Genomic DNA, 26060 nt, shown 5'->3' on the forward strand with positions numbered 1-26060 from the left:
ATTTGAGCATGTTCATGTAAAGGAGGTACCTATGACTGATAGGATAACAATCTGACCATTATAAATGCTCTACACACTGTCTGCTCGCCCACACATCAGAACATGCATAAAATGCATTAATGAATTAAACACTAGACTATTTATATTCATTATGTTTGCTCTCATGAAGGTCTAGTAGAGCGATACTCTTGGGAGACGGAGCCCCAGGTCTGCTCTGACATCCTAATACACAGCTGGAAGGAGATCATTAGTGAAAAAGAACCCACAACTCAATCATTCAGTGAGTCTCCAGCAGAGAAAACACAAACAGATATATGTCAATTTCCTACATGGATTGAGACAATCGGAGACACAAAGCTAGTGGTAATTTAACCCAATTTAACACCTGCTGACTTTTCTATCATTACTCATAGACAGGAAAAATTACCCACATGGCAATATTAAGATAATGCACTTCGTATTGGAGCGATGATTGAACTCTGCCTAAACACAACCCTCACCCATCTGCAGAGATGAACATACCACAATGTTGGCAGATGGAGAAAGCAGTTATCACCTCCGGCCCAACTCATTTCATTCATTACTGCAGCCCCTGCACAAGCTATCATTGGCATCCAAGTCTCAAAGTTCAGATGGTGTGCAGGGGGTAATGAAAATGATTTGCATTGTTATTATCAAGACAGTAAGGAGAGAGGGAAGCTTCTATGTAGCTTTAGTATGGTATGAATCATGGGATGAAGTCTATTATAAATCTTTACCAGTTCAATTATTATAGTAACATTAAAGTAAAAAGGTTTTCAAGCCATTTCAAATGCTGATGAAATTACTGCTTCTTGATGTTTAAAACAATTAGTTTTTGCAGAATCAGCTGGTCCCTTTGAGCACTGACCCTTATATCCTCTTTTAGGGTGGCTCCATTCCTTTGCAGGATCCTATGGAGACCCCCTTGTGTGTGCTAGTAAGCTGTTCCACAAACAGGCACAGCAAGACAAGCTAAAGCTTGCGCTCCGCTTCTCCCTCATCCCTTCCTCCCTCGAGCCTTCTCCAAGCTAGGAAATGGACAGCTGCTAGAGACTGTGCTCTGCCTCATCTTGTACTGGACAGGAAGTTAAGGGAAGCGGAGTAGAAAGAATCAGCTGTTCGCAAACATGTCTGTAAGTGTTTGGGCACACAGGTAAAGAAATACTTTGCACGGCAATGTATATTTGTTATACATAGCCACGCCCTCCGGCCGCAATGCGATTGGTCGCATGGGATCGCAAGGCACATTATGCCTGTGGTGCGATCAAAATGCTGCAATAATGTGCCTTGCAATCTTGTGCGGCCGATCGCATTGCGGCTGGAGGGCGTGGCTACGGTGCCATTCACTTCAATGGCTCGCCATGCCCCCTCCTGCGCCTCAAAAAAGTGAGCCGGCAGCAATGTGATGCAGTCCGTTCTGGCCAGAATCGGGCCAGAACGCACTGCATCTGGTGTGAAACTAGCCTTAGGGTTCCTGGTTTCTATGAAATACGTGGCCACCTTCAGTCAATACCCAAGGTCTGGCTCAGTATCACTCTGGGAAAATGAGAGAACTTATGCTAAAATAACTAAGGGGTACTTGCTGATCAAGAGGAGTGAGCCCTGATAGGAAAAAGGAGGAATCCTTGAAGGATAAGCTGCCTATGTTACCTATAATGGTGTAAGAAGAGGCAGCAAGCCCCTTACAGAAACTCTCAGGGATGACAGTCAGCTTAAAAGGAGAAACATGGCCAATAAAGATAAACATGAACAGCTCATGCTACTTTAAAAAAAAAAATGGAGACACTATCCCTGAGGTGCAATAGATAAGGACTGAGGAAAGGAAGTACAATGTGCTGGCTTTGAAAAAAGAAAAAAAAGAGCCCAAAAAAAAAAAAAAAAAAAAAAAACACCAACAGGATTGGGATGAGAGCACACATAGGTCACAGGATACTGTACTGATGGAACTATGCGAGGGGAAAAAAAACCTCCAAATCTAATAAATTCCAAATCTTAATTCAGATCTGACTGGAAGAAAGTCAGGATGTGTTCATTGGAGAACTCCCTGGAATGAATTTTCTCTGCATTACACCGTGGGTACTACTCCTATGACAATTGATGGTAGACGATTAACTTTAGGAATAACGGAAGCAGACAGGCCCCTGTCCTTTAGGACCCAGGTTGTGGTCACTTACCACTGCAGGCTTAGGCCTTGAATCAGCCATCAACATCCTGCCGGAAACCCAGGAACCGCTGTTGCACTGCACCTCCGCCGGCCACCTGCACTACCCCAAAAGGGGAGGAGGAGGAGGACAGGGCAATAATGCTTGGATCCTCAGGAGTCAACCCCCTTTAATAGGAAGGAGCCATGGTCCTGGAAGTGTTTCAGGGGTACCTCTGACAAAAGACAGCAAGGCTTCAGGCAAACATAACCCAGAGTTGCATCAGAAAGGGATCGTTGACCCAATGGCCATCCGTTCAGGAAAGAAAACAAATTCTGGGCAGTCCTGGACGGTAGTCAACACAATCTAAAACTGGGGGACAAAGGGGTGGTGGGGGGGTGGGTTTAAACTGTTCCAATTGTGATTCCTGTAGAGGGAGGAGCCAATCACTCAGTTTACTGTCCTGGAAGATGATTGAGGAATCGAAGGCAGATTAAAATTCAGCTTTAGGTTTATACACGCTTGAAGGATTGCTTGCTCTTTAGATCTACCTACAATATTTTTGATACATTGCATGCAGAGATCCCTAAAAACACTGTAGGAAAACAGTTAAATATGGTACAGTACACGTCTTAATACCAGAAAGGAGAGACAAGGAAGCATCAAAATACAAATGCTAAAAACACAGGCTGAGGGTTACAATAAGTTTAATGATAGAAAAAACACCGCTGCAAACATAAATTGTATCATTTACAATGGCAGTAATACTAGAAGACAATTCACAACACGAATTCACCACTTCCTGCCTTTAAAATACAAAGTCCCAAAACTGGCTGGCTTTAGTCCAAAAACCATCTTCATGTCTACATGAACGCTATTCTTGCATGCATAGCAGGCGGGACAACTTCCAACAGCCATGTAAATAAATTCCACCTAACTTAGAGCTTTTCTGAGCCTTCTCTATTTCCAACGGGTAAGAATATTTCTCGGCTCCTAGAACAGTCATATTGGCCTCTGAATTCTTTATTAAGTTTTGGTCCCAAGGCCTGCTTTCTGAACATAGCCTGTAACGTGTAAGTGACCATCACAGGTGCCCTGTACTCACCAGCAGAGATGTTGATGATTTCTTTCACAATGGCGTTCTGTGCTTCTTCATACTCCTCTCTGTATCTCATATACTCGTCATTATATGAGCTCAGCTTACTGCAAGAGACAGAGCAAACTCCATTATTACCACAGTCTCAGTGCTATATAGGTAAAACGATTGAAAGTTACCAAAACTGAAATAGATAAAGAAATAAAGTTTTAAAAAAAATAAAGATAGCATAGCTAGCATTTCCAGGTGTCTCAACATGAGTTTGTCATCCCTGTAGCAGGTCATTACACTTTGAAGCCAAGACAGAGATCGGTTTTGGATTGGCAGTATAATATACACATGCATACGCAGGAGCACAGACCCTTGTACCCCATAGGGAACAATTGAGTGCGCGTTTTGTTGTATAATACACACATGCATTTGTTAGAGTGCATGCATTTTAATCCATGGGGCAGGCAGTTGCACAGAGGGCCATTCACCTGACTGACATGCTCACAAAGGGGAGTGTCTACATAGGAGAGAATGCATGGTTAATCATTGATCACGACTTCTACTGCAAAATGTCAGAATTTCTGAATAATAACGACACACCACATGACAATAACGTGTAAGAGGATATGCACTCTGTAAAGCAGCAATTAGATTGGGAGAAGACAAAGCAGCACTCTGTGACAATTAGTTGCTCAGCATCCACATCTGCTGAGAGAGAACAGAAAGATGACATCAGTCCATTCCTGCTCCTTTGATGTGCAACCAGAGGCTGGAGGAAGGGAGAAGTCCTGGCAATGTTGATTGATTGCAGCAGAGAAAAGTCAGGTCACCAAGCAGGCTGTGTGGTCTATCAGGGATGTGTAAAACGTAGGACTGGATGGACAGAAATATATATCTTTTGGCAGTTAAGACAGCTCCCATATACAGTATGCATTTTAAATGCGTAATCAGACATTTTCCTTAAGTTCAGCTTTAAAGCAACTCGAGGCCTGAAGAATTATTGTCTGAACAATATCTTGGTGTGCTTTGAGTATTTCTTCCAGATGTGCGCAGTAACTCTGCATTGTCTCTGTGCAGGAGTTTCTTGTAATAAAAACTAGTCACTTCTGCTCTTTCTCCTTGTGCATGGTGACTGGTCTTGTATGAGCCCCTCCCTGTAAAACAGACCGGTCACTGCTGCTCTTTTTGTGAAGGGTGACTGGTCTTGTATGGACCCCTCCTGTAAAACAGACTGGTCCCTGCTGCTCTTGCTCTTCTTGTACGGGGTGACTGGTCTGGCATCAGCCCCCTCCTGTAATTCAGACCAGTCACTCTGCTCACTTTCCTTGTGCAGGGTGACTGATCTTGTAGCCGCCCCCCTGTAATGTTCTGTAGGCAGCCTGTTGTGGAACTACAAATTCCACAAGGCATTGCAAGATTCTCACAGCTACGACTTCGAGGCAGATGCATGATGGAATTTGTAGTTCCCCCAGTTGGAGGGCCGGAGTCTGCCCACCCCTGCTGTGGTGGATGGACTTGTTGGATCCCTCCCACAGCACTGTTCTCCGATGATGTCACTGCTACATGTTCATGGTAATCCCCTGTCTTTACAAAGGCCTTTGGTGCCCACAAAGTTGAATTTATATCCTTTGTGGCTACTGATTAATATACTTAAAGGATCGTTTTTGTGCCTGGAGTTCAACTTTAAATCACATACAACAACAAAACCAAGAGGGATGTCTTTCTCACAAGCACGGGGAGCCTGTGATCTGTTCTGTGTGACAAAAAGAATCCCGCCGACCTGAACAGCAGCTGGGACAACTGCATTTAGTCAGATTTTCCTCCGGGAAGCAGGCATTTGTTTCATTTTAATAATTCACAGAGTGCTGTCATCACTCCATTCTATTGTGTAGTTGCTAGAACACCATCTCGTTATGTTCCATGGACATATTGTGTAAATAACGATCAAGATAACACTAGAAGGTTTCGACTGCACACGGAGCACCTGGCAGCTGAACAAAGCGGCTTCGCTCTGAGCAGGTGGCCAAGTGTCTCCTGGGAATAATAACACTAGCCGGAGTTCACGCTCATTTGGATTGAAATAACCTCCTGAAAGATACACTAATCAGCCGTTTCCACATTGTATAACTCTCGCCGCTGCTTTAATCGTCAGCAGACTTAGATATTTAGTCTTATCAGTAAATCATCATGTGCTCTGTCTCTAATGCCAATATGACCACAATAGTGTGGCTCCATGCTAAACTTGCAGTCAGTGGGGAGGAACTGCCAGCTGTCTATACAAATGAACACCTTTCACAAAGAAATCTTTCTGAAATAAGTAATTTGCTGCAGAAAGCCGACATTATTCTGTTAGCAGTCTGATAAATATTGGCTATGTTTATGCTGCTAATGAGAAATGTCAGAGCTTTAGCTAGACAAGGAAGTCAAGTCTGCTAAGGACTCTTTCACAGTGCATAGGTACATTTCAATGAGCCTACATAAAGTGGATATCAGATACAGGAAACTCCCAGTTATCCGGCACCCACGGGGGTCGGTAGGCGCTGCATAACTGTAGTTTCTGGTTGCTTGAGAGCTAATAGTAACTACTTTTGCAGCCAACTAGCTGGGAGCAATACCCCGACTGCTATTGGCTATTTCAAATTGCAATAGCCAATAGCAGGCTGGCTAATGAAACCCCGCCCACTGAGCAGAAGAACGGGCCAGAGAGATAAAAGGTCCGCTCCTCTGCTCAGTGGGTGGGTACAATAGCCAACCTGCTATTGAAATTTGAAATAGCAGGCTGGCTATTGGCTATATGTAGGGGTTTGCAGGAGGAAGTACAGTGCCCAGCAATTAATACACTACAAGACACATCTGGGGCCCCTGCATTACTTCAAATGGTAAGTATTCTTCTTTTACAGAAGGTTGCTGCTGTAAATTCTCCTACCAATCGATGGGCCATATTTAGGTAGTCTGAAGAACAACCCATTAATTTAATTGCAGACATCCTCTGACAGCATTTACTCATAGGTAAAGCTAGCAGTGGATGAGCGCTTAGGCAACTATAAAATGCTGACACGACAGGTTCATGCTACGCGCCAATACCTGTTGGTGAATCTCACTCCATTCTTTTGAATGTCAATGGTGGAGAACTTCTTATTGTTCCTCAGAGACTTTTCTTCCTTGCAGGTCACTCGGAAATAGTGACCAAGCTGAGCATTGGATTCCAGTTTCATACTTTTACCGGCATCCAATCCTAGTAAAAAAATTAAACATTAATGGAAAACTCCAGAAGTGTATAAGTAAAGCTTAGGCAAAATGAATACATATAAAGTGCTTTACCAAAAAAGAAACTTTTTCTTTAAAGTACAACTCAGATGCCATAGATAAAGGCAAGAAATAGAGTTTCTCCATGCTGCTTTGCCACCTCTACCTTGGATATGTCCTAAATCAGGTGCATACAGTCGTTGCACCTGTCATTGGATTTGTACAAGCCGGCTGCTTGACTGTAGCTATATGCTGCACCTGTAACACCCAGGCAGAGAAACATGCCCGAATGTAGGCTGTACAGCCCTATTGCGGTGCTACCCATTGTCTTCAAGAAAATGCCATTTAGAATATACACAAGCCTAGGGCTGCAACCACCAAAACAATTAATGAATGAGAATAGCTGTCAACTATTTTCATTATCGATTAGTTGGTTGGATCCCTTCGCTCTCTCCTCCACACTGGGAGGAGGGCACAGCAAGCAGTGGGCGGGTGCGATAGCCAGCCTGCTATTGCAATCTGAAATGGCCAATAGCAGGCTAGCTATTACACCAGCCCACTACCTGCTGTATTTACATTCAGCTGCTGTCTGCGCAATCTTGCCACTGGCAGCTGTTATTCACTGGCTGAAGCTATTCAAGCGCCATGTGCTTACAATACTATTAAAAAAAAAAAGTGGGAAAAAAGTCATTTTTGGTTTCAGCCTGACATTCTGCTGGGGGAGGTGTGTTGCAGTGCCATTAATTTCAAAGGTACCCCAAACACGCCTCCCAACCACAGTGGAACACACAGTACTGCAATGATGTCCGTTCTAGTGCAGTGCGATTGCAAAAAATTGTGCATGCAGTTTTATTCAGAAGTTATTTTAAATTAAGGATTGTATTTTTAAAAAATGTATCCGATTAAATCGAAGAAAAAAACAAAACAAAAATCGGCAAACGAATCAATTATGAAAATAATCATTAATTGCAGCCCTACACAAGCCCATACACACTTTTGCCATGCTCCCTATGCTAACCGACACTAACTAACTTGCCTTCCCACCAATCAGCATCAGTCACAGGAAGCAGACCTGATGTGGAATCGATACAGAAACTCAAGTGACTTTATCCTGTGACAGCGTGCATTTAGATCCACCAGAAAAATGGCTTAAAGGGTCTCCAAAAGATCAAGTCAGTAAGCTGTCAAGAGTATCCCAAAAAACTGCAAATAAGCTAAAAGCAGAATGTGAACTCCTAGTCCAAGATTATTACTGCAGATGTGTCACCATAGCTTGTAACTGCAGCTTTTGGGCGGCAGCTGTCAGGGGGGGGGGCAGGGAAGCCAGCACAAGGACCCTGACTGGGGCTATCTTAGGGCAGACAAGGTGGAAAGGAAGTAGGTGAAGTTGGAACAGAAAGAGATCACATATCCAAAAATGTGGGACACTTGTTCCAGTGTACCCCTATCTTTGGAGAGATTTTTTTAATTATTATTACCTCGTGTTACCTTGTACCTCTCTGCTACAAAACAAACAAAAAACCTTGGAGATTTAGAGATGCACATTAACTGATAGCATAGCTTGACTTTAAAAGTTCTTTTTGGAGCCCTCATCTTTTATAGATTAGACTAGAATTATTTTCTTTACATAAAAAAAAGCTGACCTGCATGACACTTAAACCCGTCACCTCTAATTATGTCTATATAGGATGCATTACTGTGTGACTCAGACACTTTTGCCATTTTACATATACAGTCTAACCATTGATACCACCCCAATATAAACAAAACATCATCTGACGGCACTAATGCCACATACAGCAGGTCTCACGGGAACAGCAGATGACGGTACAAGCTATAGTTACAGCAAGGTGCATTGGAAGTGACTGTGCACTCTGACAGCCCAATGCTACTTATGGGAAATGATACAGAAAAAATCAATTACTTTATTGACAATAAAATGTAACCCCTGATAAGGGGTTCCTTGCTTATTCCTTGCTCCTTGCCTAATAAGCCAACGTAGATCTATGTCATAATGTGCTTTGTGTTCCAGCACAATGGTGTCCATCTAGTTTGGCTCTATTTCACAGTCTGCAGTACATGCAAATTCATGAATATTAAGTGCAGAAATACAGACACGCGTTTATAGGACTCCAACCAGTTCACAGGCAATGAACAGTTGCCATGTCCAGGTTGCCATGTCCAGGTTGTCATGGGGCCAGAAGGCAATAAAAATGTGTACCTAAACCCAAGAACAAAAACATGAGTTGATTACCTGATAACTCTGTTTCCAGGAATCTTCCAGGACAAATCATACAGAAGCTTACCAGTCAGATGTGGTGATGGCATTTCTTTTCATTTATTCAGGCTTCTTTCCCCCTTTACTTTCACCTGCTGATACTGACCCCATAGTATCTATTTACTGTGTCCCCAATTACGAATAAATGGGAAGTGCTCTACATCACTTCCTGATCATTCATTTTTGAGGATATAGTAAACATACTATCGCCACAAGTTATGAATGGACAGGAACACTCAGTATAGAGCTTTCCCTGTTCATTCATAACAGGGGATGCAGAAAAAGAGATTGAGAACTGAGTCCTCAATCTGTTTTTTTATTTTAAGAGGGAAAATATCAGTGGTCTGTTTAGACCCCTGAAATTTCCCCAGAGCCCCCAATAGTAAAGTTAAAAAATAAAAAATAAATTTTTATTTTTTTCTAAACTTTAATATTTTAAAAAAATTAAAAAGATTAGAAAAAAATAATTTTCGATTTTATTTAATTTTTGTTTTCAAAATTTAATTTCGGTGCACCTTACTTTTGAGGTCAATGGAGCTGGCTCCTAAAAAAAAAAAAGTCCTGCTGGATCCTGGATTCCATATTAATTTGTCCATCCCTGTCTTAAAGCCTCACTCTGTTCACCAATGTCAAGGGGGAGAGGGTTCGAGAGAGAGAAAGAAAGAGGGTGTGCGAGAGAGAAAGAGAGAGGGCGCGCTATAGGAAGAGTGAGCGAGTGAAGGACACAAAGCACATTACAGCTTTTTTTTTTTTTATTCATTTAAAGGAACGCTGAAAAATAAAGATTGGAGGTACATACAGGAAGCACAAGTCACCTGAGTAGTTCAATTTTTAGACCAGACATTGCTGTAGTGCACCATCCATCCCACTAGACCTGGTGAAGTGAAACGTGCATGTGGGTTATGCTGGAGCACCCACTCCTACTGATCCTGTGCATTTATACTGCAGGGGATCACACAGCAATTACATCACAGTAATCTCAGTGAATCATCTCACTCCAGCAAAGTTCATGCATTTACTATGCAACTTTAGAAGCTTACTGATTGCTTTCACTTGTTGCCTGGAATTGCTCTGAAAAAGAGGACCTGTGAGGACAGGGTCACACCATTTTCCAGACCAGATCTGGAACGCGCTGCATTGCGGTTTGCTGCGATTTTGACACGTTCCGGAGCAGTGTTTTCTTTAGCTTAAAATGGTATTTAGGTGAAGACCAGTGCATTCCTATGCGTTTTAGATGAGTATCATGCGTTGTCTGGTTCGGAAGGGACTGCACTGGTGTGAACAGAGCCCAGAAATACCATAGGGATACATTGGGATGCTTTTTTGGTCTGGGAACAATGTTCTGGTCTGGACATGATCCGGATATGGTGTGAACAAGCCCTGAGGGTAGAAATATGAAGTGTTGTCACAGCTGACATGTTATTAAAGGGTGGAGATTACAAGGCTCTTATCCTAATCCTGGCAGCCCTACCTAGCTTGTCACTGACCTGGAGCCTTCTGAGCGGAATAACTCCAGTCATGAAGGGTTAAGACATTACCCGACACAAGCAATGAGTATTTATAGCAAAACTATTCCAAGTCTTTGCTGACAAAGCAAAGTGACTGGCACATGCCTTATACAAGGAGTATTAATCTTTGTTCGTGACTTGAAATCCATAATTATATTGAATAGACGCACAAGCCAGAATAGCTTTAGCGCAGCTGGCAATGAAAGACCCCGATAAATCTACAAGTGATGTTGCAGTGTAGGGGTTGATTTTTAATTTAGCAGTAAATATGATTTACTGACAGCTCTGGAGCAATAGGATGTCTAATCCGGACTCACACATTCATTCAGCGAAAGTGTGATGTCCAATTTCTGGAGTTCTTACAAAATTGGTAAGAATTTCACAAGGCACATTAGTTCATCTGTAGAACCATATAAGAGTTGGGGGATCACTGCAATATCAACAAATGATTTCCAACTACACTGACATATGAATTGTTCTTTAAAGTACAAGTCCAGACAATTTTTTTTTTTTTTGAGTTTTGGATAGTGGGGAGGGGTTAGTACCTCTGATATGTCCTGTGAGGTTTAACCTCACTTGCTGTCCTGATGACAATCTTTTATCTCACAGAATAAGGGGGGAAGCCTACAGCACAGATAGAAATAAAAATGCTTTTCTTTAGTGGAGTCAGGGAAGGCTAGAAGAACCCGTCAAACTTTTATTTTCCCATTCTGTACCAGAGACAATGGCTACCAGAACCAACACAGTGAAGCTCTCCAGAAGGGACACAAACAGCAGAGGCTCTAACATTTCTACATTCTATTCATAACCAAAGAAAAAAAAATGTTGCCTTTACATACACTTTAAGAGCAATGTCAAAGGCTTAAATTGTTATCTACAGAACAGAAACAGGCAAGAACCTGCAACTAGGTTTCTTAAAAATCTTGCAATGGATATGGCTGACCTTGACGGGGCTGGAAGAAAAAATGTTCACGTTAGTCATGGGCAACATAGCGATCTCTAGTGTTGAGTGCTTAGCAGATGTGAATCTGCAAGAACTATGTACTTTACACAAATGCTACAAGGCCTGGTTCACGCAGAGCGTTTTGTAGCGCTTTTTCTGCACTAAAAAAAAAAAAAAAAAATCTAATTTCTATGGCCCTGTTCACATCCGAGCATTTTGTCGCAATAAGCAAAGCGCCCGTCACTAGAAAATGTACAGGAGCTTTTTATTTTGGCACAGCTCGTTTTGTCCCCATAGACTCTATAGGAAACACTTAAAATGCTCATTTACATCCATGAGCTACAACCTGCTCATAAAAACGCGCTTTTTGCAGTATGCGCATAAAACTGCATTAAAAAACCGTGCAAAAACGATGTTGCCTAGGTGTGAACCAGGCCTTACACAGTCAATCTAAACACCAGATGCCTCATACACTGAGATGACACTTACCCAACTCCCTGGCCGCACTGCTAAGCGCAGCTTGCATGCTCTTCTCCAGTTCATCCATCTTCTCTCTGAGTTCGGTCAAGTTTGGATCAAAAGACGGCTTTACCAAAAATTCATGGTTTTCCACCTGAGACAGAAGAATTCATCGGTTCATAAACTTAGGAGGAATATTTCTACGTGAAAACAGACCTGACCATTATGACACTTATTTACATGAGGAAGACCAATTCGCCCTAAAATCATAAAGAATGTCCCCCAGCTAATTCAATGATTAATAATACAACCACTGTGCTTGTCTCCGAGATTCAACTGATGCAGCTTTAATCCTGCTACACGCATGATCCGTAGAAGACACACAAAGACATAAAGCACTGAACATGTACACTTCTTACAGAATAGGGTTGTCTTTTTTTTTAAATTATAGTAGTCACGATATGAGGTCACTTTAGATACAGACCATGCTTACATGTACAGAAATTTGAGATTTCCGTCCTCTGTATGAACCAGGAAAAAAAATATCTCCTAAGAAGAAATGAAAGTATTCATACCTATACCAAAACCTTTATTCAACACATGCAGTGGAGCAGGAGCATGCAGATACAATTTGAGTTGGCATTTTTACTGAAGTCTGATGACAAGAAATGTATCAAAGGCCCATTTCCACCTCCAATATGAAAACATGAATTCCTTTGTGGGGCCTGTTCCTTTACAGACAACACATTCTTCTCAAGGTTCTTCCTTCTCGTACAGTTGATTGAGCCAAAATGCATCATTGCTTGTGGCACAACTAGCAGGACATAAGCCTGGTAACTAAAAGTTGCACATACACAGATAAAGCCAGCACTAATATGTGAAACATTCCTGGGCATAGTGGTAGACCATATTTACCCTAAATTATTGTCACTTTTAAAACTAAAACTGATGGATTCAAAATTAATATCTATCAGACTTGAAAAGGAAAGTTTCAACACAGTTCTTTGCACCACAATTCCCAAATGACATCATCACTCTCCAGCAGCTGGACTGCCAACATCTTCCTATGCTGCTGACATCCTATCCAAGGGAAATTATGTCATCTTTTGGGTTTGTAACACTTAATGCAGTCTGGCAGAAGTGTGAATTCTGGTACAAACGTCTAACCACCGAAGTAACAGAAAGGTATAAGAATCCCAAGTAAAGCCTTACTAATAGAGTTTGGTTTTCTGAAAGCACTGGGTGTCATATATTGCCATTTATTAAAAAAAGAAAAAAAAGAAGGAAGGAGGAAGGCGTAAGAAGGAAGGAGAGAAGGAGGGAGAGGGAATAAAAAGGAAGAGGAAGAAGCAAGAAAAAAGGAAAAAGAAGAAAGAAGGAAGAAGAAGACAGAAAGAAAATACTGGCTTTCACTTTTTTTTTTTAATCCTTTGATGTATCTACAGTAAGTGCTTCTGATCTCATGCAGCCACTTCCTGTTTACATGAACTCCACTGTTGGCAACATGGCATTTCTCAAGGTGGATTTCCTAATGGCAGACACAGTGGACCATGTTTGTGCAATGCGTGTGGAAATGGCCTCTTGCAGTCTCCACCGGAAGCCCCTATCACAGCCTGACAATGTAGGAGCATAAATCGGGAGAAAGGGACAGAGCGTTACTGCCCCGTAACAGGAAGTGACTGAACAAGAACCTTCATGGCAGGATCACCAGATATTTTAATGGAAGCTGCAGATTTGACAACATTTTTCATTAATTCTGAAATTACATTAACATGTTAAATAATCTATGACATTTTAGTTATTGGGTTTACATACACTTTAACTTGACAGCAATTAAAAAAGAAAAATTACCCATAGAGCATTTTCATATTTCTACAATTCTTGGAATGGATACACGGGATATCTCCTTACTTTTCCCTTGCTATTTGTTGTTGCATCCTCTTAAAAGAAAAAAAACCCTTATAAGCCAGGAGCTCAACTGTGGAATGGCTGGTAATTTACTACAAAGCCCAGTGGCACCATTCGCAAGCAACTACTCTATCATTGTGCGGTCTCTTTATAAATGATTGATTGGGAAATGGTACCATACAGTGTACTCTACACGAGCCGGGGCTGCAGCTCACTCGGATAGTTAAAATGTAGCTGCGATTTTGTGGATAGAGCAGAATGACATGAAAAATTCATTGACCTATGGGGAAAGTGCTTCCAAATGAAAAGCAATAAAAATTCTGAGTCGCACATTACAAATAACACACACTTTTACACTGCGAGGTTCAAAAAAGAAAAACATGAACCACATTTCTAAAAATACACTAATGGTCCTAAAATATATTCTACAAAAGAACAAAACTTTTTTTTTTTTAAAGGCTGGTCACACATCATGAAAGGGAATAATGTGGGTTTATTCAAGACTTTAAAGGATACAACCTACAGTATGCCAGGGTGTTTTATTCTGGCATCAGCTTCCTTCCATACAATGAAGCACGAGAGGGAGGTTGCGCAACATATGATGTACAAACTGGAGCAACCCAATCCAGAAGGCACGTTAAAAGGTTTGTCTATACTGGCAACGTTGGATTTGATAAAACTGAATGGCAAGTCTCCAAACACCCAGCGGATATATGTATATTTAACCCACATGTATGAAGCTGTGTGAAATTTGACTTCAGTGCACTGGATCAAGCTCTTATTAAAACTAAACCCGATCTATAATCTCATAAAATGTAAAATTACAAAATTTTCAATTATTTTTCACAACACGTTTGGCTTTAAGGCTGGGTTCACACCTTTTGCGGATTTGCGGTAAAAGAAACGCACGGCAAACGCGCATTTCCGAGGGCTACGCCCCAAAGAAGCTCCTGTACTTCTTTGGGCGTAGGGTGTTTTGCAGCGCGTTCCTACGCGCTGTAAAACGCCCAGGTGGGAACCATGCCCATAGGCAATCATTGGTTTTCACACGTTGAGCGTTTTACGTAGGCGTAGGAGCGTTGAGCGTAGGAACGTGCTGTAAATCGCCCAGGTGTGAACCAGGCCTAATTCTTAGCAATAAAGACCATCTCTAGCAGGAAATTATCCACCTGATTGGCCTTTAAAGGCCTGGAAAGCGGAGGATCTGAGCTGGAGAGGTCATTAGAGGACAGCCATGTGATTAACCATAGCTGGCCTGTCTCTTTTTGCACTTGGTTAACAGCTTCCATTGTAACTTCAGTGTCCCAGTACCTGTAGAAACAGTCCTTTTGCTTACATTTACAAGTTCTAGCAGTCTGCTCTTGGCTGTCTTCCAAGCTTCATCACAGGTGCGGTGTCTCCCCATCTCCTTTCCCTCAGCTTGGCTCCCACTCTGACGACTGCTATGTCAGAGCCGAAGAGATCACTCCGCCGCTGCACTGTGAATAGGTGAAGTGATCTTATTCTGACAGGAGGCAGAGGCAGCTGCTGCCCCATTGCCGACAGGCCATGGACCGGTACCAGTCTGCGGCCTGGGGGTTGGGAACCCCTTGTCTAGGGAGCTCAAATAAAGCAGATTTAATTAGATGATCCTCGGTCCAGCCAGCTACCCCTAGGCTGCTGTACTGGTCCTCCGAGCCTATTCTCCCCTGGGCCCTGGTGGTCTAAGGACCACCTATGTCATCCCGTCTTTTGCAGGTCCATTGACAAGTATTAGACATGAGGATGGCGAGGGACAAATTTCCTGGAGTTCTACTTTAAGGCAAACTAATTGGAATGCCTGCCAAGGATTGCTGGATAGTATTGACGGTTTACTAATTGCTTACAGCAACTGTTCCATAAGTAATGTTTAGCACATTGACAACAGAAAGGAGCTCTATACTTTGGCAAACCAACATCTGGCCATTAGCGGAGTAATGTTAAGCTGTCAGAGGACAGCATGCATCATATTCTGAACTGCGTTTTGTTAAAACAAAATGTCAAAAAAGGAAGTTGCACACAATTGCCTTAGAGAAAGTGAATCTTTAACTTCCTTTCCATCCCTAAGATGCAGATCATGCATATTTGCAGAATATTATATGTCTAAAAATGACCTATCTTGATAGCTCAGTGCACAAAAATCTCATTAAAAAGGGATGTCGTCTGCACACACACACACACACACACACACACACACACACTAGTGACGCAAAGTAATCAGCCTGATGCTGCCGAACAAGCCCAGCTTTGGCTCATGTTCCCCATATTCCTAGGATAAAAGCAGGGAGCGGCAATGTGGGTAAGAAATATGGTCTATTCTTCAGGTCAATGAACGTTTAACAAACAAGACGGCCAATACGGATTTTAGGAAGCAGCTTGTTAACGCAGGTGAAACAAAAATGTTTATAGCCAATCACCATTCTCTGTGGTTGTTGTAAAGATTAAAGTGGGACTGCTGCCAAAACAGGAGAGCTGGGCTGGCCATACATTATGCATTAAACACTGGGGGGAGAGAACACTTGATTCTCACATGTACACTAAACCGCACGTACTGGTCTATTGCATCCCGACAGAAGTTGGTGTGCTACCGTCAGAATAGCCAAACAGCGACTGCAACAAATTGTCTGTAGTCACAGTTCAGTTAAACATTTTCAGACCGGCTCCTTCTACAAAAACCAATTGATCAATCGACTGTTGTTGAACAGATGGGGTGCCAACAGAGTCACACAATGCTCCAATTTTGGCCAAGTCTGCCGAACTCTGCGAAAATTCCAGCAGTGTATAAGCAACTTTAGATGTACAAACCTAACCTCAGTTAGCTTAAAGGGTGTGTCCAGCAAAAACTTTTCATTCTAATACACTGGTAGATTTTCTAACAAACTTTTGTATAAAAGATCTCACCAAAAAATTAAATAATGCCATCGCAGACTTGTAGAATGGCTTGAAAGGTCTAAGGTCCCATATATCATCATGTCCTATACACAGTATATAGAACGTGAGGACAACGAATGAATTAATTGCTGCACCAGAGGAGGAGACAGGCTGGAGGGAATGCTGCAACAGCCGGCCGGCTCCAAGGATTCGTGATTATTTTCCTCCATAGACCAAAACAAGCACTTAACCCTTGCATTAAGTTTCCTTTATACTGGCTTTCAAAATAGTAACCAAAAATTAAGAAAGGTTTTAGTGCAGAATATGACTTACGGTAATTAAAAAGAATGTTTTCATAGATATCTGAACATCTGACCAAAAAAAAGGGACAACTGAGAAGGTAAGAGGGACGGGGGTGTTTGGTTTCAAATGAGCGACAGTTAGGAGGTATGCTAAAGTTAAACTAAATCAGAGAGACACACAGAAAAGGGAAGTGTGTTAACTTCTAATATAGAGGACTTTAACTTTTCAAAGTAAAATGGCTAATGACGCACGAAAAATGAGCTATTATCCTTGACAAACAATTGCAATCCGAACTTGTTTGGGACCCTTGGGCAAATTACGTGAACCTGGAACATATGACGTAACTTGTGCTTTGCACCGTTCCTCGGCCCAACCCTATAACCGACCATCCCTTTTTCTTCCTCAATTGCTCTGTCTTTTCTCCCTCTTCCTTGTCTTTTGTCCCGTTTGTTTTGCCTGTTTAGTGGCCCACCCAGTCTTACTTTGCATAGACCTCCTTTTTTTACTTTAACATATCACACGCTACCATGTAGCATTTGATCTCCTGCTACACTTCCTTAGTCCTTTAACTCTACACTAGTCTTGTCTTTAGTTACTAGAGATAAAAAAGATACTCCCGTTTCCTTGTTTAACATTTAGGGTTTATTTCTTCATCTTGTATAGAGGTAATATCTTTTGGGGGTATTTGAAGTTTTTCCGGTTTTGGCATACTGGGATGGAACTACTTACTGTGTTTCAAGTATGTCATCATCACTAATAAAAAAAATTGAAATTTAAAAGTAAAATGGCTGACCGATTCCCTTTAAGCCAGGGGTGCCCACAATTTTTGTGTTAAGATCTACTTTTCAAATGACGAGCTACATGAGATCTACCTACGGAAAAAAAAAACCTCCCTCGCTCTCTCTGCTGGCTGTCTCTCCTCGCTCTCTCTCCTGGCTGTCTTTCCTCGCTCTCCCTCTCTCTGCTGGCCGCCATTCCTTGTTTTCTCTCCTGGCTGTCTCTCATTGCGCTCTCCACTGGCTGTTTCTCCTCTCTCTCCTGGCTGTCATTCCTCGTTTTCTCTCCTGGTTGTCTCTCCTCTCTCCTGGCTGTCTCTTTTCGCTCTCTTGGCTGTCTCTCATTGCGCTCTCCCCTGGCTGTCTCTCCTTGCGCTCTCTCCCCTGGCTGTCTCTCCCCTCTCTCTCTCCTGGCTCACCTTGCTGTATTTTGCAAACAGTGTAGTGCAACAGGCTGTGTAAACTAATATTCTTTGATGTAATACATAGCACTTCAGCCACCAGTATCCACCAGAAAGGTGTCAGGGAGCTTGGCTCAGCAGACTCAGGCTAATAGGTAATCATGTGTGCATAGCTAAATAAATATACCAAAATTGAATAAAGGGGCCGCCTTTCACACTCTTCGTGATCTACCAGCATCAGCTTCGAGAGCTACTGGTAGATCACGATATACCTAATGGGCACCACTGCTTTAAGCCATACAGTATGTCTTCATCCAGGAGCTTTGGGTGTAAGAAATTGCATCACATGTGGCACTTGAGGATCCCTTTACATGTATTTGCATCTGGCTTGAAGAGACTACATGGCACATGTGGTAAATGAATTGTAGCAGTCTCTGCAGAAGCCTTCTTTCTGAAGCATTGCTAACTACCCACACTGCTTCCTAATCACCATGCCATTCTGTACATCCAAAAGCATAAATAGAAAAAGAATATACGGATAGAGTAGAGCGCTGGGAGACTATTAAAATCAACGCATTAGAGCAGCAGGAAAATGATGATGATTTCACACTAAGTTGCTTAGTCATAAGAAGGCAGTGTAGGGTAGTGGGCCAAAATTAAAAGGAGTGTAGTTCCCCTATCTGCCCACTAGAGGTCATTGTAAAAGAAGAGTGTTTGCGACTCTAGGAGTCCATGTAAGTTCGTCAGCCCTGTCAGTAAGGAGATCCCAAAAATCAGGGAAAAACTGAGTCAACAGAGGTGCCCAACAATTGAGAGGGTCCAAGACTGGACTTTTGGTTGTAAAAAGGATTTTATTTACATCAATGGATATAGGTAAAACACCTTCAATGAGTTTTGTGGCTATAACTGCATTACCTGACCAGCCACAGTAGCCGCAACGCTGAGAGCGGGATATACATTCTATAAAGCTGCTGTTTTTGTACATCCTGAAGAAGCGGCCATTGTTAGCCATGGAAAGCTTTGAAGGTGTTTTACCTATATCCATTGATGTAGATAGAATCTTTTTTACAACCAAAAATCCAGCCTTGTACCCTCTCAATTGATGGGCACCCAATTTTTGGGACCTCCTCTATCCACATTAGTATACCGCAATTCACACAGCCATTGGCATCAGGTTATCTGGAATCTCCTGACCAACAGAGAAAGTGACCAAAACCTCTGTATGGTCCAAAACTTGGTTGCCTGACCCAGATACTGGTGTCTAGGGACCTTACAGATGTGAGTATTATATCCCTTTTCTCCTTTCACCAACCAATATCCTCATATAATTTGAAACTACTACACCATGCTCACTGACCGCTTTATTAGGTACACCTCTTTAACTGCTCGTTAACACATATATCTAATCAGCCAATCACATGGCAGTAACTCAATACATTTGGACATGTAGACATGGTCAAGATGGTCAACTGAAGTTCAAACCGAGCATCAGAATGGGGAAGAAAGGGGATTTAAGTGACTTTGAACGTGGCATGGTTGTTGGTGCCAGACGGACTGGTCTGAGTATTTCAGCAACTGCTGATCTCCTGGGATTTTCATGCACAACCATCTCTCTGGTTTTCAGCAAATGGTCTGAAAAAGAGAAAAGCTCTCTGGGCAAGAATACCTCGTTCATGCCAGAGGAGAATGGGAAGACTGGTTCAAGTTGATAGAAAGGCAACAGTAACTCAAATAACCACTCGTTACTTTAGCATGCAGAAGAGCATCTCTGAACACACATCACATTGAACCTTGAAGCAGATGGGCTACAGCCACAGAAGACCACACCGGGTGCCACTCCTGTCAGTTAAGAACAGGAAACTGAGGCTACAGTTTGCAAAGGCTCACCAAAATTGTAAAATAGAAGATCGGAAAAACGTTGCCTGGTCTGATGAGTCTCGATTTCTGTTGCGACATTTGGATGGTCGGGTCAGAATTTGATGTAACCAACATGAAATCATGGATCCATTCTGCCTTGCATCAACGGTTCACACTGGTGGAGCTGCGACAAATCTGCAGCAACTGTGTGATGCTATCATGTCAGTATGGACCAAACTCTCTGAGGAATGTTTCCAACACCTTGTTGAATCTATGCTATGAAGAATTAAAGCAGTCCTGAAGACAAAAAGGGGTCCAACCCAGTACTAGCAAGGTGTACCTAATAAAGTGGCCAGTGAGTGTATACCAGTTCTTTCCTTTGTGGGGGTTTTTTTTAATGTCTTTCTTGCCCTCTCCACCTGGTGGAGGGAGCATCTTGGTACAGGGGATGAGGATATATGTAGCTTTGGGGGGCTCTCTTTCTCTGTTGGTCCATGGGAAGGTAGAGGGCCAGGCACAGCAAGATGTGAGAAGCTGAATGATTTTGCAGCTTTCTCCAACACTCCAGTCCACTTGTGTAGGCTGGACTGCTGCCGTGGAGCAAATGGAAGGGATAGACAAAGACCAATGGTGTATACTGGTTAGGCCAGGCGTCTCTCAGAGGTGTGCTAGGTAGCAGCAGCAAGGTAATGGAGATTCTGCCCATGGAGTGAGTCCCCAGAGAGCTCTGTGCCCATAGTATGCAAGGCGGTCTGAGGGTGTACAGTAGGTGGCCATTCAGTAATGGGCTAAAAGGAACACATGAAAAACCCTGGTGCCCCACAGGTCGTACAAAGGTAGAACATACAGTCCAGCATGCACCCACCGTTGCATTACACAAGAAGTCTAATCTTGCTCAAGCACCAAGTTTTCCTCCCATACTACCACACTAGATTAGGCTAACATGGTGGCTTTAGCAGCATTCTGTGGATGGCAGAGGCCAGCAATTTCAGAATTAGAACTGCTGTGGTACCTATTTACATTGTACTTTAGTCAAGTAAGCAGCGGGCAAAGCCTAAAAAAAAAAAATCAGTAATACACAAGCCAAAATGCTTATAATGTGCCTACATTTGGTTTCTGGATATAATATTTGGCAGAAAAGCTGATAATTCACACCAGATTTCAGTATACCACCATCAAAAAGGTGTGCCTGAGACATCAGGGTTCTGTTATAATCCCCTTTAGCCATTGCAATCTATGTCAAACAAAGATCTGCTAAAAAAAGAACGGAAAGAAGTCTCACAGCTACCAAATGGAGTTGCTACAGTTTAAAACTTCAACATTAGAAACTTTTGGAGCTTATATACACACCAAACACCACTTGAAAAGAACTGGAAATAAGGTAATTCTGCTCCTCACTGATGCCCCCCTTATTAGGTTCGTATTAAATAATGAATAATTACCAATTACCTGGATCACAAAAGCCAAAACGAACTAAACCACCATACTAAGAAAAACAAAAAAGATGACCATTGCCTCTGCATCCTGCAGAATGTCTAAGAACATCAAACCTAAAAAATAGATTTCAATTCTCCCCAGATAAAACATATACTCTGCCAGCAGACAATGAAATGACAGGAAATAGAAGCAGTGACATTAAATCAATACGCCCATCCAATTACAAAAAGCCAACTAGTGAACCAGCAATGTTTAGAGACTAATTAGCTAATGCACAATACAATACAGGGTAAATAGACAGCATGGCTACAAAAAAAAAAAATATTGACAGAAAAAAATGAAGCCTAGTTTTTTTTTTTTTCATTTTTTTTTAGAGCTGATCTCTAACTAAAAAAAGGACAAACAAGTTATATTCCATGTACCCATCGCACTCCTGACCGCTGCTCCATCAAGATAAAGTGGGTGCAACGGTAGTCAACGGATGGCCACGGTGCACTAAGTGTGTTATGCTCTTGTTGTATGTACGTCAATAAAGAGACGTATTCTATCTGCCATTGCAGTGCTGGTGTCCATATACTTCGCTTCAGGACAAACGGCACAGAATATACACCTAGAAAAAAAAGAAAGAAAAAGTTGTCCTAGGGAGGTGTGGATGAGCGACATCTACTGGATCAATTGAAATAACCATTAGAGGAGTCTGTGAACCGATTGTTTGACCTGTTAAGGGCAGGAGAACCACTTCCTCGCTGCAAATGGGGTAATGTGTGCATGACCTTCTCTTTGAGAGGTCTACTCTTTTTTTCATATTAAATGTTTATTGAAGTTTTTCAATATATGGACTAATGACAAGGGAACAATATCATGTACAGACATATAAACAAATCACATGCAATACCTGAGGGGTGGGTGGGGGGTTTCAAGGCGGGTGAGGAAGGGGAATATCGGGGACATAAAGGGTCTACTATTAAGGTGAGAGACAGCTATTGTCATTTCACCCAGGTGAAGACACAACTTCTATGTTTAATGCATGAGTGGATGCACCAGCAATACATCAACTTGGAGTTTGCTTGCACGATTGAAGCACTTTATTTGGACTGATTACTTTTGCACTATCATATAAAACTTGGATGATCACAAAGTCATATTACAGAATCATTATTTGAATATCTATTTACAGGCAGTCCCCGAATTACATACCTCCTACTTACATATGACTCCTACTTACAAACGGAGGCTATTACTGTACAGCAGGGATAGTTGTAATACTGCCACGCTCGTGCTGACGAGGAGTGTCCGCCTTTTTGGGTCTGGTTCGTAGTACTGTATGTAGATTACAGGAAGTTGGCTTCTATTAGACGTGTAGACGGGGGGTGCCCGCCTCTTCTTCCGGGTCACTGTGAGGTTTTTACTGCCGTCTGTATCCTCATTAGAAAGATTTAATCTCACTTCCTGTCCTTGAGACAACAGGAAGTGAAAGGAAATCTACCCCTAGGAAGGGAAATTCCCTCCTTTAAGATTTTAATGGGAAAAAGGTGTCTCCACTGATTTTTCAAAATCCAATTGTCACAGGGACAGAAAGCGAGGTGAAATCTTCCCTACAGGGGCACACACAGCAAAACAAACTTTACAGGGGGTAAATACTTTCATATGCTATCCAAATGAAAAAAAAAAAAAAAAAAAAAACATTTTGGCAGGAGTTACACTTAAAAAATGTACCTGTTCCAACTTACATACAAATTCAACTTAACAAACCTACAGTCCCTATCCTGTTCGTAACCCGGGGACTGCCTGTATATGCACTGTTATTCGTTTTCAATGCACGTGTTCAATTATAGCACCTGAGATCTGCATGAAATAAGGTTGGGATAATTGTGTGTAGAGGCAAGGAGGAAGGTTCTTGAATGTATTTTTAAGATTTAACTCCAGAGTTTAGTGTCACTTTAAGAAATTATAATTATGCCTAAGCAGTACCCTGAAAAAAATAAAAATAAATTTGCACTCCACTTAACTGGAGGACAAAGTACCCTCCCGTCTGGCTTTGTTGTGGCCTGTGTGTTTAAATATTTTGTTTTTGTGGACTATTGGGGTTGCCTCTGAATTGTCTTGTTTTTTTAATGATACCTAGTGTCACATACCGGCAGGTGCTACTATACCCAGTAGGTTATGAGCTAAAACAGTCCAGTGTCCTCCAATGAACGAAAGAGAAAGAACAATTTAACATATCTTGAATTCCTCCTGAAAAGTAGCAGTACATTTCATGTTAATGCCTAGGGACCCCATGTGCCTTATGTGTGTATATCTCAAGTGTGAGACCCAAGGCACTGCTGCCACTGACTGCTGTCTAAGGAGATTTGGTGATGTCCCTGCTGTGCTGCTTACTCTTCTCTTTGCTGAAGGCTCTGCCATGAGGAAGAAAAATTCTGCCTTTTTCAAGATGTTAACCTCCACACAGAGATGGAGTACAGAACAAGGTGTGATAAGTCATTAATAGGGCAACAGTGCAGTGTCAGATTTACCTTTCAACATCTCGTGGAGTCACGAGGCGGCCCAACGAAGTCATCTCGGGGAGTCATCTCGTGGCCCAACGAAGGACTGATGGGGTGGTCATAATAATCTGGCCACTCAGTGTATTTGCTACTGTTATTAAATTTGGATTGTAGGTTTGTAGATTATTTTTTCCCAAACAAAACCTCCAGAATTAAAATATATTACTTTCAATAATTCCGCTGACTCATAGGCTTACATTATCGGAAGGAGCAGTAAACCAAGGCCATGGCGTAATATTGTAAATCAGGACGAATAAGCAGCACATATAAAGAGCAAATATGGCGGTATGTATACACAGTACAGTTGGAATCTATATGCACACCAGGTTTATAACACATTAATGCAAAAAAACACAATTGTTTACAGCAAGCGGATATATTTTACAAGTACAACTAGAAAAAAAAACTAAATTTAAAAAGATTATACTGTACATTCCCTTTAAAACAATGTATCACATCTATTCGGAAATGCATAACTCCCTTACTCACCAGTGAATCACTTTGCATTTGCATAACAGCTTCAATCTGGGATATTCCTGTTCCATACATATTTTGTTCCCTACCATGTGGTCTTGGTAATTTAGTCAAACTCACCTTTCTCTGTATATCTGGCCATACACCTAGAAAATCTGCAGATAATCTATATGGTCAGATGGAAAAAGGGCAACAGATTCCTCCATCTACGCTAAACTGTGTGGATGGAGGAACCTCCCACTGCGCCAAGCTTCAGTATCTTGCTACTCGGCCCCGCTGGCTCTCAAAATACCTGGACAATGCCTTCATCCAATCGGATTATTCAGGTATTTTGAGAGCCAGCGGGGCAGTCTAGCAACATACTGAAGCTTGGCACCATGGGCGATTCCTCCATCCACATAGTTTAGCGTAGATGGAGGAATCCGTTGCACTTTTTCCATCTGACCATAGAAAGTCTGCAGATAATATATAGGTGTATGGCCAGCTTTACAGCGATCTAGGGTGCACCTTGTTATCCTTATCTTTCTCTTTGCTCCTATCTTTACCTTTATCTCAATCTTCATATATATTTTTTTCTTCCCCTTTCCTCTTCTTTGTTCTTCCCCTAAATCCTCCCTCACGCTCCTTACACTTTTTACATGTTCCTTCTGTGACTTTGGATTGATTATTCCTTCTTCTCTTAAAAATTGGGTTGTTCATAAGATATTACTGTACACTGTTTTACTGGTTCTTCGTTTGCATCATTATTTCTTGAGAATTTCATATGCCCTTGCCTTTAAGATAAGATCTTATATGAAAGCTGGCATTCTGACCTCTTCTGATGCATTGTGGTATCACACGTAGTCCCTTCATTCTACAGAATCTGTGATTCGCGTTTCATAATGTTGATGATGTTTACATTTGCCTATTTCTCAATAAAACAATGCACCAAACAAGTGTTCTGTTAACTGCTGTAAGTAGAATGTTGCAGGAAAAAGAAAGAGACTGCATTTTGCCTGCACATCAACTGCAGTTAGCTTTGATGATCAAACAGCACATGCGATTGTCACATTTTATTTGTCGTCAGGAAGGAAAACCTGAGTTCCATATAAAAAAATTAAAAAAAACACAGGTGACCAATGCATGCAAAACCCCGCCAGTCCAAAAAGGAATAAAGCAGGGAATACATAAAGCAATATGGCTGCATTCTGACTGTCATGATAAACAGCAAGGCTGCCCTTGACAGCACAGCAGGCTGAGAACAGCCAGAACTAATTGAAATGCTGAGGACAGAAGAAAATATACTTCCCGACACATTCCCAATGACCCAAATGATGCTGGTTTAAATTTTTTTTTAGAGGTAATACATACGGTATGTTCTCTTGTGACAGAAACACAATCACTCACACTATGATGTACTGATGAAAGCTTTCCCTGCAGAGAGGATAATCTGCTCTTGTGATGTGACAGATCTAGACATGAAGGAAGTTCCTCCACAGCACCCAAGTAAAACAAAGTATGATTAATTTCTCCATATACACTACATAGCCAAAAGTTTGAGGACAACCCCCCAAATGACAGATTTCGGGTGTTTCCAATGAAGGGTACTGTTATTGCTACAGCATAGAAAGGCATCTTAGACAACTGTGTACTTTCGACCTTGTGGAAGCGTCATGTGCACAATGCCAGCTCCATACAATGCAAATGTCTGATAGAAAGTCAGCCCCTATTTTTAGAGCAATTACAATATGCGCTGTACAAAAGCAGCTGAAAGATTGCAGTAACTTTTGCATCCATCTTGCTTTCC

At 41.9% G+C, this 26060-nt stretch overlaps 1 protein-coding gene across 1 annotated transcript in view; it reads right to left on the minus strand.

Moving 5' to 3' along the window:
• Window positions 1–26060, minus strand: part of MSH2 (mutS homolog 2) — a 100089-nt gene that overhangs the window by 17281 nt on the left and 56748 nt on the right. Inside the window, exons 9-11 of the mRNA XM_018576307.1 lie at window positions 11714–11837; window positions 6334–6484; window positions 3268–3365 (exon numbers count right to left, since the gene is read on the minus strand). Of these exons, the coding sequence (XP_018431809.1) occupies window positions 3268–3365; window positions 6334–6484; window positions 11714–11837 (373 nt within the window). The remainder of the gene's footprint in view (window positions 1–3267; window positions 3366–6333; window positions 6485–11713; window positions 11838–26060) is intronic.

The sequence above is a fragment of the Nanorana parkeri genome, unplaced genomic scaffold (genome assembly GCF_000935625.1).
Source record: "Nanorana parkeri isolate BGI_ZX_2015 unplaced genomic scaffold, ASM93562v1 scaffold63, whole genome shotgun sequence".
Lineage (NCBI taxonomy): Eukaryota > Metazoa > Chordata > Amphibia > Anura > Dicroglossidae > Nanorana > Nanorana parkeri.